Here is a 17,226-nt window from a genome sequence, read left to right on the forward strand (position 1 = left end):
TCCTTGCCAAAAATGTCCAGATCACCATATGCTGAAACATGCTGTGTGTGGTGCAAAGGGGCAGTGTGTCTGCTCTGGACAAATGGCTTTGTTTTGCACTGGGAAAACTGGAGTCAAAATGTCAAAGCAGTGTTTTGCACAGGAATAGATTGTTCCTTTCCAAAGGGCAGCAGTTCTGTCACTGGCTTTTACTTTGTGGTTCCCAAGCAGAACTGTTCCCACGCAGTGAAACAAGCCAATATTTTGGCTCTTCCATCCTGGTTTAGGATGAAAGGTAATGTCTTCAGTCTTTCAGTGGGGTGGACACAGTTTCCCAGCCCGTTCCAGCAAAAGCACACTCCCTGCCAAGGATGTGTTGCTTCTGCTTTCAGCACGTTTGATCCAGCGCGTCTCTTTCAAGGTGTGTGGAAATGAGCTACAATCTCATCATTCCAGCGGAGGCTTCTCGGAGGAGATAGCAGAAGGGTCACAGCGCCTCTGGAAATCTCCCTTCAGGTGATGTGCCGTCGCATTTCACAGCAGACAGACAGAATAACCTTTAGGGCATGGTAAGAGGCAGCGTTTTGAACTCTGAGCTGGGGAGCTCAAGAGCTCATTTCTCTGACACTGTATCTCTGTCCCTGCCGGTTCCTGCATCCCCCTGAAATACCTTTGTCCTAATCCATCACTTCCTTAGCTAGAATTAAAAAAAAAATAAGCTGGGCAGTTGGTCCCTTCTGTGCTGGCCACACAAAAGCAAGTTTCTCCTGCAGAAATGCACCCAGACCCTCTGCTGTGGCTGATTTTGCCTTAATCTGAGCTGGTCTCAATCTGTGTGGAAGTGGGGGGCTGCCCCACCCGGCCAGTTCCTGGCAGCTGAATGGCTCTCATGCACTCTCTCGCCTTTCCTGCACTGCACCCTCAGTACGTGGGTCCTGAGTTGGGTTTTTTCCCCCACAGATTTATCTTTAGTGGGGAGATGAGAGGGCTGGAGCAAGGTGAGCTGGGGTATGTGCAGGCTAGCACAGGCTGCCCCTACGAACCAGAAGCTGGGAACAGTGGGAGGAAATTGCTGGTTCTCCCTCCTCCCCGCTCTGGAGTAAATAATGGTACTTTTTATTTAGCTATTATTTCCCAGTGGCAGATATCTCCTTGGCTGTCTGTTTAACTATCTTTATCTCACCCTCCTTCTCTGTTTGATATAGTTATAGATAAACAGATAGCTACCTTATTAAATAACATGTTTTAAGAGACCAGTGGTATGGTTAACATAAAGCAGCAGCTGTTGATTTGTCTTTCACTGTTGGTTTGTTTTTTGGTTTTTTTTTCTTAAGGAAATGCTTTAAATAAGGGATACTTCATCTATTAAAAAAAATACACTTGTAGCAGCTGCTAAGCCCATCCATAAGCCTGCTTTACGTTGTATTTGTGATGGGACTGACAGTGCATGGAGGAGCCTGATTATACACAATTCCATTTTAGCAAGCCCTGCGATGTAATTTCACAGGGCGATCAGTGTTTGAATGTAATAGCAGCCTGTGCTAAGGTGTCAGAATATTAAAGGCGCTAATGGAAAAGCTCCCTGGTACACAAGGGGGACAGCATTACAGGAGACGTCGCAGATGGCTGGGCACTAAACTAATGGGGCAGGATCCAAAAAGGGAAAAAAAACCTAGAGAAGGGAGAGCTCACGGGAGCACGGGCACCTGCTTCCCTCTCACACGGAAATTAAACAGCAAGCGAGGGAGAGGCGAGCGTGTGTGTCTGTAAAGATAGAAATTGAGGGGGGAAGATACCCCCTCTTGAATGGATTGAAGGTTTTGACAGCAAGCCCGGTGCCAGCTTTGCTTGGGAAAGGCTTGTGGTTAGATTAAAGGGGTGTGTGGGGAGGTCTGAGCATCACAGCCATGGTCTGATCCTGGAAAGAGAAGAATAATGTATGGATACTGTATGGATACTGTTACCCACCCTGTTGTAATATGGCAAAACTGTAGCTCTCTTTGGTGGTTGTTCATCTCCAGTTAAATCCAAGAAGGGTGAAATGCATCCACTTTGTAGCTGCCCTGAGATCTCAGTTCTGCAGCAAGGTGCATCTGCTGGAGCCATCATGCTCATTTCTGTCTTAATGTATACAGGGGCTGATGCTGGATCTGATTACGGGGCAGTGTCAACATTTTCCTGTTTTCCAGCACAGATAGAGGCATCTTCTCCCTCCTCATGAACTCCCAGTTTCCCCAGGAGCAGCCAGAATTGGACTGATCCATTCCTGTCTGTATAGAGAGGCTTCTATGCCTGTGGTGAATCATCCATGAAGTGTGCTTGTGGGTTTTCCTTGCTATCATACCCAGCTTCCCGCTCTGCTGGCCACAAAGCTGCAGCAGGGAAAGGCTTAGTGCTGCTTTCCTGCTTGAATTGGCCCCACAGGGGCTGGGGTGGTCAGGGGATAGCACTGCATGATGTGAGCCTGTCCTTCCAGGGCTGGAAGGGTAAATCAGCCACATGTAGGTACTCCCTGGAAGCTGTCTGCCATGTCGTCATGTGTCTCTGCCTTTCAGGCACTAATCAGGAGCTGCTTGTGTATCTTAGTGCTGGGAGCCAATTGCATACATTAGAATAACCCAGCTTGGGTCTGTCACCCTGCAGTGCCACCAGGAACACAGGGACACCATGAGAAGTCAGCCCTGCCACTTCAGTGCCTGGGAAAGGCACTGGGCACGTGTCTCCCAGAACCTCTGGTCTTGCTAAGAGCCCCCATCCTTGGGCTGCTTTCTTGGTGGTTTATGGCTCTGCTTGTCCCCTCTCCTGGGTCAGCACTGGCTTGTGCACACCCCAGCTCTATTTCCCAGCCCTCCAGGAACCCAGATCTGTAGTTTTGTTTTGCTTGTGACCAAACCCAGGGCTTTGACCCAGATCTCCACGGCATTAACCTAGTGTGTCGCCAGCCGCAGAGCACACAGCAGTCAAGAACATTTTATCCGGGATAATCCGTAGCCTGGGAGCAAGGCAAAGACTGTTCTTGTTCAAACACAGGGAAATGGGAAGCCTAAACCGCTTGGCACTTTGACACCCTGGAGTCAGGCACACCAGCGTGTTTCTATTGCAGCCTAAGCCAGGGCACATGCTGAACCTGCACAACAGCAGGGACCCCTTCCTGCTGCCTGGTGGGACCACAGCATCCAAATGCACCCTGGAGAGGGGCTCTTGGTGGTTGCAGGGTCCCTTCTGCCCCTCCTGCAGTTCAGACAAGTTTTAGAAGTGAATTTGATGAGGCTGCTCAGATGTATCTGAATGGGAATAGGCAAGGCAAGACATCACAGCATGCCTCAGTTTCCATTTTGCAGAGCTCCTATATACGGAGCTCTGATGTCATGGGCTGCTTATTTGAGTAAGGAGAAAGCACATACAATTATGCTGCAGCCTCTGCATCTTCTCTGACGTCTTGGTGTCTTCCCTTAAGATTGACCTGTCCTCCTTCCATGGTCTGGAAGGAGGACAGGTCTGTCTGTAAAGCATTTCCCAATGATGGGCAGAGTCAAGCAGCTCCTGTGTACCCAGCACTCACCTTTCAAAAAACAGACCATTTGTATTTTTATTTGTTTAAATTACTCCTTGATGTCAGCCATAAAGTTGTTTCTGTTCTATCAAGCAGCTTTGCAAATGGACTGAAGTGGACACCAGCTGGGCTTGTCAAAGGCTCCCTGCATCCAAAACATGAGGGAAGCTGGCTGTGTGGCACTGATCTGTGAAAAGCCCTTGTGTGAGGAGGGCAGAGTACCAGGCAAAGCCTCAGCACCTTAGAGGATTTTGTCCAGATCTCATTCTCTCACTGACAGGAATTTCCAGTTTTCCCTTACTTCCACTCAAGTGGGGCCAGACCCCATACATGGTGTCCTCTTTTTCAGTGTGTCAGCTGCTCTCCTTCCCCCATAGCTCTCGGTGGGTTTGCACTCTGGAGAATGATGTTCCCTGGGAAAGGTCACTGCTGACTTCTTCCCCAGCATCCTCCCATGTCCAAACCCCAGCCAAACCATGTCCTGCAGAGGCACTGCAGATATATTTGGCAAAGGATATCATTCTTTTGTCACCCCCACCCAGTAATGATTGGGACAGATGTTTAATTCAATGCTTAGGTTCACAGGTGCTACGTTGGGGTCAAAAGTTGTTTTTGTGCACCCTGTACCACTCGTGAGTGTTCTCAGTGCACTAAGAGAAACTAATTAAACATGAGTGGTGTTGATGCTGTATCTGGTCAGTCTGGAGACCCCTCTCACCACTCTGTTTGTAAAAATTAAATGTCTCTTGTTAGTGGTGCAGCAGGGAACTCTAATATGCACGGACAGAAAGGCAGGGATGGATGGAGTTGGTGTCAGGGCATCAATTGCTTATCGTGCCTTATCTGGGAATATGAAACTGTATTGCATGACATCCAGAGGCAGGCTGAATAGATATGCCAATTCATCTCGAGCCCGGGCTTTGACAAGCTAGACTGCCCTTGTTGAAAGGCATCAGTCAAACAAGAGCTGCTGGCTGCTTTTCCCTTTTTTATACTTTCTCTCGCTCCCGCGCTCCCTCTCCGTCTCTCGCCGCCTCCCCTCCCTCCACCTCCTTTTTCTAAGCTTTTTCCACACAAAATTGAAAAGCTTTGGAAATAATAATAATAAAAGCCCCCCAAACTAATACCATTTTAAGTACACCCCCCTCCCTCCCCAAATGGGATTGATAAGGAACCCCAGTGTATGAAGGCATGTTTAGATAACATTGAGAATATTATAGCGAGTGAGAGAAAGTAGGGGGAAAAGCTTCCTGCCGCGTCTAAGCCGGGAAAGGCGACGGCACCCTGGCTAATACGAGTGTTTAATATTTGATGTGTTGGGATAAAGCAGGATCACCTTCGAATTGAATTGAGTGTCAGAATGAGAATCTATTACTGAAATTCTTGTGTGATTTGACAGCAAAGCAGACGATGTTATTCTTCACTAGTTACCGCAATCTTCTCCCCTACATCACTTAAATATTTTTTTCTTTGCTTGAGTAAACACACATTATCCTTTTTTTCCACCTCCCTTTCCTTTTTTGTCTCCCTCTTTTATACTTATTTTTTTATTTATTTTCTTCTTAAATCAAACCTGCCTTTCACAGGGCTGATGGAGTAGATTGTTATTTCTTTATTTGTCCTATTAAATGGAATTCCTGATCATTTAATCCTGCTTTTGTAAGTGATTTAAAAATACTTGAAAAGCTGTGAATGTGGCAACACTTCTGACTAAACTGCTTAAAAGGAACACGTTACACCTGGGCTTAGCTCCTGCCTCCTGACAGCCAGCAAGGGTAGCAGGCTCCAGTGCTGCCAGAGCCATCCCAGCCTCCGTGCCTCCATCCTGCCAGGCAAGCTTTCCTCTGTGCCTTCCCTATGGCAGAGGAGTTCTGTTGTTGTCAGCTGTGGCTTGGCAAGCTTATTCGTTACCTGACTCTTCTTTAATTGCATTCAGCCCTGTTCAGGAGCCTCCAACTAAATGATTTGGTGGTGGGGTCAGCTCCTCAGTGGTGCTACATTTGCCTCATATCGTGCTGGTAAATTTGCATGACAAGAAATCCCAGGAAGAAATGTCCACCTCCCACTCCTGGACTGGCATGCAATTAAAATGAGAACACTCTGGAACCTCCAGTGTCCTGGGTGCTATTCAGGGATGTCCTGCAAGACAGTCCCAGCCCCAAAACCTTACAGTTGCTAAAAACATTTCAAACTATGTTTAAAAGCCCACTTAGTCATAGACATGACCTCTTTTTTCTTCCCACCGTACGAGGTAATATAAAACCTTGACACCTCATTGTGGCAGCAGTGGAATAAGGGCAGTTAGATGGGAAATGCTTATTTTGGGTGGATGCAGTGCACAGTTGACATGACAGGAGGAGGAAGATGATTTTGCTGTTCCAAAGACATTTTCTCCATTGCAGAAATGTCAGGGGGTTCACCTTCAATTGTTATGCAGCTGTGCCCAGCCTGGTCCTGGGGGAGCACAGCTGGTACTTGCTGCTTGCCTAAGCTAAGACCAGCTGGGAGTTCTCGCACCTTCTTTCTGTGTATTTAAAACCATGTATATTTCATGTGTCATTTTGAAATTCTTAATGGAGATTTTCAGCAAAACCCACTACTTTTTGTATTCCTTAGTACCCACCCTTCAGCATCTTCTCAGACTGCTTAAGCCCCTTTGCTCCTGGGAGGATTTTTTTCCGAAAGGAAATATTTTCTCCCTTCCTGAAAGTGTCTGTATTAATATTAAAATTACAATTAGCAGATGAGACATAGCATTTAAAACCTCTTGGTAGGACATGTAAAATAAAATGACAGAGTTTCCCAGCTGGTCAGGGCAGGACACTCTGCCAGTCCCAGCAGTTCTTGCTGCTGTAGTTTGTGAACATGCTCATGACATTGCAAAGCAGAAAGGTCCTCTTCCCTCCTGCCCTTCAGCTAAAGCATCCAGTGATGCAATGCCAGCAGCTGTAGGGGAGGGCAGAGAGGCCAGGAGCTGGCCAGCAGGTCACAGCATGGACACGTGTCGAAAGAACAAGGCTGGCTCTGCCAACATCAGCGCTTTGCCCTAGCAGAGCTCAGGCAGCTCTGTGAGGACCAGCCCTGTTCCTCCCTCTGCATGTGGGGAGGATTTGTGGGGCTCTCTTATTCTGACTTCTGAACAGGTGGCTGTTTATATGCTGTGGGGTGTTTAATTTTGCCTTAATTTGACTGCCGAACACTGGTTTTTGTGAAGTGTGCTGGGCACTTCCCCATAAATAAATGATGGAGCATTATTCAGTCCACTTAGATCAATACATCAGCTTGACAAGTTCCAGTTCTGGGAATTTTCTGACCCCCTAGAACATCTTTTCTGCAGCTATGCTGTTTATAATCCATGGTGTGAAGCCTAGACAAACTCCAGAGAGCAGCACGTCAGGACCCAGCTGCGTTGGTGCTGTTGCCTTGCCGGCCCCAGCGTTGCTGAGGATGGGTGCTGATGTGCACTGGGATTGCAGCAAGGGCAGGTGAGCCACAGTCCATGCCAAACTGCACAAGAACCACCACCATGGGATTGCCCAGCCTCACTGGCACACCCTCTCTCCCAGCACAGGGGACCATCTTTGTACCCCAATGCTGTCAGAAATAGGAGACAGAGCTCTTGTTTCAGTCTCTTTGCTATCTGAGGCAGATGTGTCACAGCTACTGGGAAGGTTTGTGACCTGGTACAACAGGAGGTTGGTTTCAGACACTTTTTTTGCTCTGTTATAAAGCCAGCCTCAGGTACTGTGATTCTGCACATGCATCATCTCCATGCCCCATGTTTTATCCCCACTTCTGGTTTTTGGATTTTCTGCAGGATATGTGGGCTGCAGATTACCTAACGACCTGCCTCCCCACACCAGCACTTGTTTAACAAGGTGTGGATTATCCGTGGTGCTTGCTCTATGCATGGAAACACAGTATGTTCCTAATCTCCTGCTGCTATTAGCTCACATTTATCACAGGAATATCTGCTTACCTTTGATTCGAGATCCCTCCATCAGGGACCCAGGGCGGTATTTGTCTGTGAACTGCTGTGTATGCCTATGGGATTGCATAAGTAAATAAATATAATTAATAATCATCTGACTCTGGAGCAGCATTGGCAAGGAGGTAAATGTAGCCTTCATAGGATTACAAACAAAATCAGGAAAAAAGGAAAACCTTTCTAGGAGATGTTACAAATGAAAATAATAGTATTCAGGCTGATTGAAAATTATTCTGTAAACAGTGTTCAAGTGGTTTTTATCAGATCAGAAACACCAAGTTTCTCTCTAAATTGGAATTTTGGCCAGAACCATCTAAAACTAGATTTTTTAAATATACCTTAATTTTTATCAATTAAAATGCAGATAAAAATAAAAAACCACAGAGTCTTGACACTGCTTCAGTGTCTGACCTAAAAGGGAGCAACCCAGTCCCTGCAACACTAAGACTGAACCAGAGGGATGTATGAAGCAATGCAATTTCCTCACAGGAAGAGTTTCATGGCTTTTTTTAAAATCCTTTGGCTTACAAGGGAACCAGGGGAATCTCAGGCTTTCTCACAGTTTGCCACAGGGATAAGCACTGAAGGGACAGGGGTCTGCGCCACTGCTGGTGGCTGTGCGGTCACAGAGCTGGCAGGAAAGTGGTTGACACCAGTGTCCCAGCAGCTCCAGTGAGCCAGCAGCCACAGCCACCCCTGCAGGTCTTGGTGTTGGGGAGCCACCAGCGCTTTCTGCCTCGCTTTAACAGTCAGAGGAAGAACTTTCCTGTTTAAAGATTAAACGTTGTCTTTAAATATTAAACAGCAAAGCTTCTTGCTCTTGATTGTGTGGCTGCTGCCAGCAGGCGGCTCAGAATTGCCACTTTTAATTAAAAAACTTTATTTTCCAGCGCAGCCCAGCAGTGACTCCTCCTCTCGGCCAGCGGTGGCTGACCTCTCCCCTGCCTTCATCCCTTCATCATCGCTGTCTGCACTTCCCTCTGCCTGCAGCAGTGATGGTCCCTGCCAGCCCCGGAGTGTGAACAGCCTTGTCTGGGACTGATCAATGCCCCTGGCACTTCCTTCCAAAACCCCAGGAAAAACAATTAAAACCCGATCGATCCTGCAGGCAGCTTTGAATATGCATAAGTGCACACTTGACCTTCAGTGGTCAGGCCAACTTCCACCCCAGCTGCTTAGGTAGTTTGCTCAGGTATTGTGGCTGTACGGAATGACCTTGATCAGGAAAGAAGAACGCGATGCAGAGATGGGCCCGGTGCTGATCCGGGGGCTGGGGCACGTGCTGCCAGCTCCCTGCTGCTGCTGCTGCTGCTGCTGCAGAGCCAGGGGAGGCAGGCTGAGCCTGGCGGTAGCACCCAGCTGCCAGGAGCTTTCCAAAGCTGTCCCCGTGGCTTTCCTGGGTCCTGCCAGCATCCTGCTGTGCTCCCTCACTTGCTTCTGGCCAGAGTCCAAGGGATGTCTGGGCTGGGAAGGCAGCCTGCTCCTTGAGCAGGAACACCTCTGGTCCTTCCCCATCCGAGGATACCGCTTCTTCAGGGATGGCCCCCACTGCTACCAATCCACTGGAGCTGAGCATGGGATCCTTCCTCTGTTCTGCCTGGGTTTGCTCTGTGGGATGGAGCCCAGGAGAGGGAACAACACGTGGAACCACTTCTGCCACCCAGAAGTTGGGTGGCAGGGTCCCATCCTGCTCCCCAACCTCTGGCTCGCTCCACCCCGTGGCTGGCTGGCCTGCATCGTGATCATGGCAGGGAACACACCAGAGCATGTTTGTCAAAGGCAAAGGAAATCTCCCCGTTGTGTACACAAAGTGTAATTTCAGTGAATTATGCATAGACTTAATTAGGAGTTTTAATTGCTAATCATCTCCCAACAGGATTAGCAATGCTGTCTATTAATTATCTGTGAAGCCCTCTGTTTTGCTAAGGCAGGAGTAACAAAGCAGCATGAATGGCTACATGGGCCACTAATAAATTAACTCCCCCAAGCCCCGTGGCTCCCGGGGGGCTGCCAGCAGAAGGGGCTGCGCGGGGGCTGGACCTGGCCGCTCTAGACAGAGCAGCAGGTAGCAGGAAAGAGGGGCTGGCAGGAGGTCCCAGCAGCAGGCAGGTGGCTGGTGGGCTGGTGGGGGATACCTCTCAGCTCTGGTAACCCAGTTCATCCCCATTCCTCCTGCAGAGAGCATCTCTCTGACATTTGCAGCCTGCGGAGGGTGTCGGCAATGCCTGCCACACTGTGGCTGTGGTTAGCGATGATCCCCCGCTGCAGGAGGGAGATAGGGGCTGCTGGATTGACCTGATCTCATCTGGGGACAATGGCCCTCACGGCAGCAAAGATAGCAGCAGCATGAGCGACGCTAAGCCCACGCACCCTTCTTACTGCTCACAATGCGTTCTGAGCTTAATTCCTCAAGATGAAGAAGATACGTGGCTGTCAGGCTGTAATTACAGCCGTGCGTGTGATATGGAGGCCTGGCTGCTTTTATGTTTGCATTGTCCAGTGGGTTTCTGTGCTGCTGGCACTCCCTGGAAGCCCTGCTCCTGCCTTCCCCTGCCAGGGGATGCTGTGGGTATGAAGCAGGCTCCCTCCAGCCAGGCTGCAGGCTCTGTGCAGTGGGGTGAGCAGTGCTGGCTCCCAGTAGGATTTGTCCCAGTGATGGAGGGAACCGAGGCAACTGGGGCCTGGGGTGGAAAGGAGAGCGAATTGGGAGGGCTGTGCTTGCCAGAAGAGAAGGGGCCTGCTGGCCAGGCCAGCCTGGGAATGAGCACCCCTTTCCAAACTCCCTGACCCCTGTTGATGACCCTGTTAAGGCAGGAATGGGTGGATGTTTTTGGAGCAACTAAAGGACGTAGGGGATGAGCTTATAGCCCCTGGGTTGCCCCCCACAGCATGGCAAAGGTGGCCTTGAGTGATGCAAACCTCTCTGTCACAAGGGTTGTCATGTGTACAGGACACCACCAGAGGCTCTGAACACCTCTTAAGAAGAGTCAGGTGGGACAGGGCAGGGTGAGAGCGCTTTGTGTGGGCAATTCCAGAAAAGCTGTGGCGAGGGTGATGGGCGGGTCCACACTGAGCACGGTGAACACAGACACACACCAGCCCCTGAACACAGACCCACTCCAGCCCCAGGAGCAGTCAGACCTGGCAAGTACAGATCATGCCTGCACATGGGCTGTGTCTGACCCTCTGCTTCTCTCTTCCAGGCGTACAGCTTTGCCATGGGGAGTTGGCCAAAGAACGGGCTCTTAGACATGAACAAAGGACTGAACCTACAGCACATAGGGAGGCCTCACAGCGGGATAGGTGAGTGATGCCGCCCCTGCCATTTCCATCTCCACAGCTGCCACTCTGAGTGTGTGGGACGTGCCTCAGCTCTAAGACATTCTCCAGTCTGAGGTGCTGAGAACAAGCCAAAGGACTGAAGAATCCCCAGCTGGTGGAAGGGATGAAGATGTGTCAGGGCAGAATGGGCACATGGATGATTTCTCTGTCCCTTGCCAGACATATGCCAGACATACGTGCCTGTCCCTCTGGCTGGGGAGCTGCTTCCCTCATAGAATGCTCTAGCAGTGCTTGGGTTAGAGTTGGATGTGGTCAGCACTAGGTGCCTGGAGCACACCTCATGGGTCCCCAGGCTGGGTGGGATGCTCTCCCTGTTGGACCAATCCTCCAGTTGCTCTGGATGCTGCAGTCCTTGGAAAGGAGGCTGTGCTGCCTGGCTTGGGAAGTGGCTGGAAACACACTGCAGAGTGAAGATGTGTGATCCCAGCTGGAGAACTGAATCATCATCCTGTTTGTTAACACATATGATGAGTTTCATGGTCCGGCATCATGCTCCAAGAGAAAGTGATCAACAGTGCTCTGAGATAAGCAGTGGCAGAGTTCCATGTATCCCCCAGCTCCTCTGCACCAGGGATCAAATTGATATGAGGGAGATCTGGCCCAGGACACGGAGGCTGTATATCTGCTTGCTGCTTAACACTGGGGAGGCAGAGCTGGTACAGCAGCAGGCTATGGTACAGGCAGGAGCTCAGATTTACTGGGCTATAGACAGGGCTGTGACTCAGGGCTGCATCACTCTTGTCTGTCTTGTTTCTCTATGGAGCAGTAGATCACCTCTTGGAGACCAGTGGTCAGGTATTTTCTCTGCCTCCCAGCCCTTCATCCACAGTGACTTTTGAGCATTAAAGTTTGCAAGGTGGTAAGATTTACTTGGAAAAGTCACTGGCTACCTGGGCCTTGAAGAGGCTGTTTAATATTGTTTCAAGACTCTAACCATTAAACTCTCCAATCAATCCAAGTTAAGGAGATGAATTATTTAAAGCTCACCAGCTTTTAATTAGCAGGGTCCTTTTGAACTATGGATCTGGTTGCATTATTGACAGAGGTAGCATTAAAATTTGCTTCCCTGCCTGGGAGCAGACTTGCCTGGATTGTGTGCCATGTTGGGAGGATCATGGGGAGGGAGGCCAGAACTGCAGGAGTTTTGTGTGCATGTCCTGCTCTGGGGACTTGGGCTTTTTCTGGGGTTTCCTAGTAGATGCAGTGTTGGTTTCTGCCTCATCATTCTTCATTTTATTTGTGTGGTGAGCTGTCTTGTTGCTGTCATCCCTTACTCCAACAGTGTCCCCATTCTCTGGAGTATCGAAGTATCATCTGTCTGCTTTTGGTTTCTGCCACTTTATCTCAGTACTGTTGTCTTGCACAGGTGTGACTGCTCTGCCTGACAGAGTTCAGAGCTTTGCTGTTCATGTTCTTCACCATTCCAGTCCTATAGAAGAGTTTTGCCAAACTCCCTCTGTGGAGGAGCTCTCCAGTGCAGGGTGAGCCATGGGCTAATTGCCCACGGAAAGTGAGGCCCAGCAGCCAGGCTCCCTTCTTGCAGCACTCCACCCCAGTGGCAAACCTGCCTTTTCCACGCTGCTTGGAAGGAGTTTACATCCTCCTTGTGAAGGATGCCAGGCCAGCAATATGACAGTCTCCATCTCCTTGGTACTGCCAGTAGTGCACACGTGTCCTGTGTGTTACAGCCTGCTGGCTGCTCCATTTGGGCTGGCTCCAGAGCAGATCTGTCCTGGATGTCTACAATGCTCTGACTGTCTGCAGAGGTAGTAGCTGCTGGCACCAGTGTGCCTGGTGGCTTTACTGCAGGTTGAGTACCCCTCAAGAGTGAGCTGGAGTTGGAGAGAAGAACTCCTCCCAGCCAGCTTGGCACCACCAGGCATAGCTGCTGTCAAGCCTGCTGGCTTCATGTCTTGTTACCCCGTGTCCCTCTGGGAGAAGGCTTGGGGCAGTGCTCGTGTCTAGAGACATGCCTTGCCTGGCATTTTTCAAAGAACCAGCTTCCTGGTTTTCAGGCCACTTCATTTCCCACTGGCCTAGGCATGGATCAAGTGACAGCCCAGGAGATTCCCAAGCTGGGCTGGGGAGGGACTGCTCACCGCAGAGACAGCCTGGTTTGCTTGGGACCAGCATTGCTGCCTCATCTTGGAGACAGTGTCAGTCCTCCACAGCCAAATCCTTCCATATTGGCCACTGGGACTGGGCATAGTCATCCCAATTGCTGATGGTCACCCTGCAGCCTCAACAGTCCTTACCTCTCTCTCCATGCTTTTGACTGCCCATGCATCAGGGTTGGGAGGAGCCATTCATCCCTATCCCTGCTCAGGGTTGCCTTTCCTTTCCCTCTCTGACTGTAAGGAGCCTTGATCCCAACACAGCCCCACTTCCCAGCCAAATAAAGGACTGCAGCCTCTTGCTGCCCATAGTGAGACAAGGAGCTGGCTGTGGATCTGGGGATGGTCCCGTGCCATCTAGAGCCCCCCTTCTCTTTGTGCTCAGTCTTGGAGTGCAGCCATGTTGAGGAAATGTTAGGAAGCTGAGAGGAGGCTTCTGGGTCATCTAAGGGGGGGTGAGTCTCTGATTTTCATGGCTCTCATGGGTCACTGATGGTCAAAAATCTGCAAGCCAAAGAGGACTGAGAAGGGAGCAACAAGGAGATTTGACAGCCAGTCTCCACAGTTTCACAGGTAGCATGAAGTGCAAGAGTGTCTGTGCAGCTTCTTTCCTGGCAGTCTGGGGAGCCTCAGCACACTTATACAGGAATGCACAACACGGATGTTTCCCTTCAAATCTGACAGAAAAATTGCAGTGTATAGCCACTTGTTTTTGCAAACAATTTGCAAGGAATTTTTCCATCTTGCCTGATGGATTCTGTATTGCTTTGTTTTCAAATCACTCTCTGTTTCACTGTCTCAGTAGGTATCTGTTCCAAATCCCTGTACTTGATATGCTCTGGGTCCAGTCCTGCACTATGCTTCATCTTCTTTCCTTCATTGTGTTCAATATCTGCAGAGTTCAGGGTGCTTGACACCCTTCAGGGCCAAGGCCAGATTCTCCATGGGAACCACCTTTAGCATCCAGTGGACACAGGCAGGATGAGCTCCTGCTGGAGCACAGTGGAGTCTCCCTACATCCCCTGGAGCATACAGCAAGCTGCTGCACAGAGCTCATGTTCTAGCTTTTGTCTGGTTTCTATTCATGAGCAAGTGAGCTGCAAAGCTTATTGAGGGGTTAGAAGAGTGATTTGTGTTCCCAAATACACCAAAATGTATCTGCATACACTGCAAATCCAGCTGTCTTGGGGTGGGATGGGTGCAGGTTTGATGCCATTGTGTTCTTGAGAGGGAAAAGGCAAAGGAAAGGGGAAAATGTAAATATTTCAGGATAAGGAGATAGAAAAGTCCTGCTCCAGACGGTGAGGATGCAGGAATTCCTTGGGAGATGAGAAAAGAGCAAAAGATGTATGAAGCCTATTCTTTCATGCCCTTTCTCAAGTTGATGTTTCAGCTCTAAGGATTCCTTCTGGGCTGAATGTGTCCCTGGAGACTAGAGAGGATATTTTTATGCAATTTCCATCTCTTCTCTAACACAGGTCAGATATGTGTCAGCTCCAGTGTGGGCTGTAGAATCTTGGGGTGAGGAACTTCTTTTTGTCTGCGGTTTTCTTGGCCCTCAGCAAAATGAAGTTGAATCTTGCCAAGAAGTTACTCAGTCTTACATATATGGGGCCATTGCCGTTCTTAACACATGTGTTTGAGGCGGTGCTTGCCAAAAACAAGCTGCAGCTTTTAACAGGAGTCTTGGCACTCGCACGCAAAGACCATTCACAGCCTCCACACCAGCGGAGCTGGGTACCTGTGTTGGGGTCTCTCTGCTGAGAATCAGAGATTCATACCAATCAGAAGGATTAACATCTCAGGTTTTAGTTGTGATTTAAATCAGACAGCAGATCACCTACATTCAGAAATTGATATTATTCTAGTTTTGCTTTTTTAAAAATGTTTTTCTCTGAACAGCCCTGATCAAACCAAGTGCAGCTTTCCTTACTACTGCCCAGTTGTTAAATCTGGTTATTCTTTTACTCATCCAGTACTCTATTTTTGCTACATTTATTTTGATTGATTATGTAACATAATATGCCTTCAGTCTTAGTTTTTAAGCAGTTTTTACATTAGAAAAACGGTGAATTACTGTTTGTTCTTGAAGAGTTGGTGATTAAATTATTACTCATGATTGCTCTTTTGGATGAAAACTGTAATGCCATGCTATAGTACCTCAGCGGTACTTTGGATTGATTTTATTAGGAAAATCTTCTTTCCCTTGCAAATATTCACTATGGAAGGAATTGTAGATTACAGAATACTTTTTAGGTAAAAAAACCCTGGTACATGAAACCAAAGCAAGAATTGATCAGTGAGCTGGAGGAGTGTTTCTGGAAACCAGCCTTTCAAGGTATTAGAAGGAGTACATCTCATCCTCTCTCACCTTAGTTGGTTGGTTTGTTTGTCTTCATTGATTATGGAAAGATAAAAGACAAACTTTTTTTATTTTCAATCCTTTGTTATTTTTCAGCTCTGAACTAGACAATTCTTGAACTGAAAATACACCAAAACCAGCAAAAAAAAATCCAAAACTGCAAAAGTAGCAGCTCCTACTGGGAAAGTTTTATTCTCATTTGTCAGCTCTGCATCCCTCTCCAGTGCATTAATTGTCTTAAAACATGACATTACTCCTTGCTACTGATCTTTTTTGAATCTAATTGAATGTAATTGAATCTTCAAAGTTTAGATTTTAGCACATACATTATTGTGATGTTAGATTTAGATGTAAATGTCTGGTTTGGGGTGTGGTTTTTACTTTTCTTTTTAGGGGAAAGACAGTAAGTAGGTTGCTGTGTCTCTTGCTAGTGAACCCTCAGTACCCATCCCAGGTGATCAGGAGATCTGGTCCCATAGTAGCACCCACCTTGACACAGTGCTCTCACTGGGCTGTTTTACACCAGCTGTCATAACCCTGTGAGCTCTGAGCCTGTGCACAGATGGCTTCACCATCTTCCCTGTTCCACAGTTTCCTTGCCAGGGCAGTGCCATGCTCCCTCTGTGGGGGGATCTCTGCTCATGCCAAACAGAAAAGCCCCACCTGCCTGGGCAGGTCAGCAGCCCATGGTGAGCGACCCAGCAAGCCACCGTGCCTTCCTGGCTTCATGTCTCTCTTTTCATTTACTGATTGGAAATCTCGGAAGGTTAGGGTGTGATATTGTTCCTGATCCAGAGCATTAATTAGGCCTTGGAAAGAAGAAGAGGAATTGCGTGTTTTTAACAGTGAGGTTAATGGGATGCTCGCAGAGTAGACAGTTTTAATGAGCTTCAACTCGATGTGCAGTGAGTTTACTCTTTGTGTTAAAAGGGTCACACTGCAGTAGTTTGATGTGGATTGTCTCCTGGCCCCCAGTGTCATAGGTGAGCGTCTGTCAGAGTCCAGTCAGAGCGCATTTACTTAGTGACACGTTTCTAATTAACTACCTCGAGCTGCCACGCGGCGGGGAGCCGGGGCAGCGCCTGCCTGGGTGCCTGCTGCCCGGCGGAGCCATCGCTGCCTCCGCTCCTCTCGGCGGTGCTGGGCTGCTCCCGCGCCCACACCCGCGGAGAGGGCAGGGGGGCCGCGCTCCCCGAGTGCGGCGCCAGGCGACACCCGCCGAAATGGGGCCTTGGCTGTCAGCGCCTGCTCTCCCCCTGGAGCTTGGCGGGGGCGGATGAGGCTGTGCCTCACCCTGCAAGGTGCTGGAGGTGTGTGGTCCTGGCAGCTTGCTGGCCTTATTTCCACCTGCTCTACTCTTCCCTGTTTTTCTTTCCTGCCTCTTCCAGCATCTATGGGATCCTCAGTCATCCTCGGTGCCCACCTCCCTCTCCTGCATCATGGCAAGGGGAACAAGGAGGTGGACAGCGTTTTGTGGAACTTCATGTTTTTGATTATTTTTCATCCCACTCCCTGTGGTAGAGCCAGTCCCACTATCCTGGTCCATCCCAGGGTGTCAGACAAGCCCCAGAGAACCTTGTGCTCCCCCAGAGCAGGCATACCCCGTTCCTTCTGAGCTCTTTGCTTCTCAGCAGAGGTGACACTTGCACAGCACCATCCTTCTGCTGAGGGATCTTGAGAGAGAGAGCGGAGAACGGGGCTCACTCCTGTGGAATGGGGCACTGCCCTGCACACAGTGGCCCCTGCTCAAGGCAGAAGGGGAAGGACTCAGAATTAAATAATTAAAGGAGACTTAAGTAAAAATCAACAGAAATGTCACCAAATGAGCAGTGTCATTTTAAATTAGCGCTCATAAAGGTCAGGCAGATCCAGAACAGGTGGAGCGGCT

The 17,226-nt window shown here is 49.1% G+C and overlaps 1 protein-coding gene across 2 annotated transcripts in view; it reads left to right on the forward strand.

Moving 5' to 3' along the window:
- Nucleotides 1–17,226, forward strand: part of ERI3 (ERI1 exoribonuclease family member 3) — a 129,229-nt gene that overhangs the window by 81,837 nt on the left and 30,166 nt on the right. For both annotated transcript variants that reach the window (XM_021528341.4, XM_021528361.4), the window contains exon 7: nt 10,724–10,823. In XM_021528341.4, coding sequence (XP_021384016.2) covers nt 10,724–10,823 — 100 coding nt within the window. The remainder of the gene's footprint in view (nt 1–10,723; nt 10,824–17,226) is intronic.

Source organism: Lonchura striata, chromosome 8 (genome assembly GCF_050655825.1).
Source record: "Lonchura striata isolate lonStrDom1 chromosome 8, ASM5065582v1, whole genome shotgun sequence".
Taxonomy (NCBI): domain Eukaryota; kingdom Metazoa; phylum Chordata; class Aves; order Passeriformes; family Estrildidae; genus Lonchura; species Lonchura striata.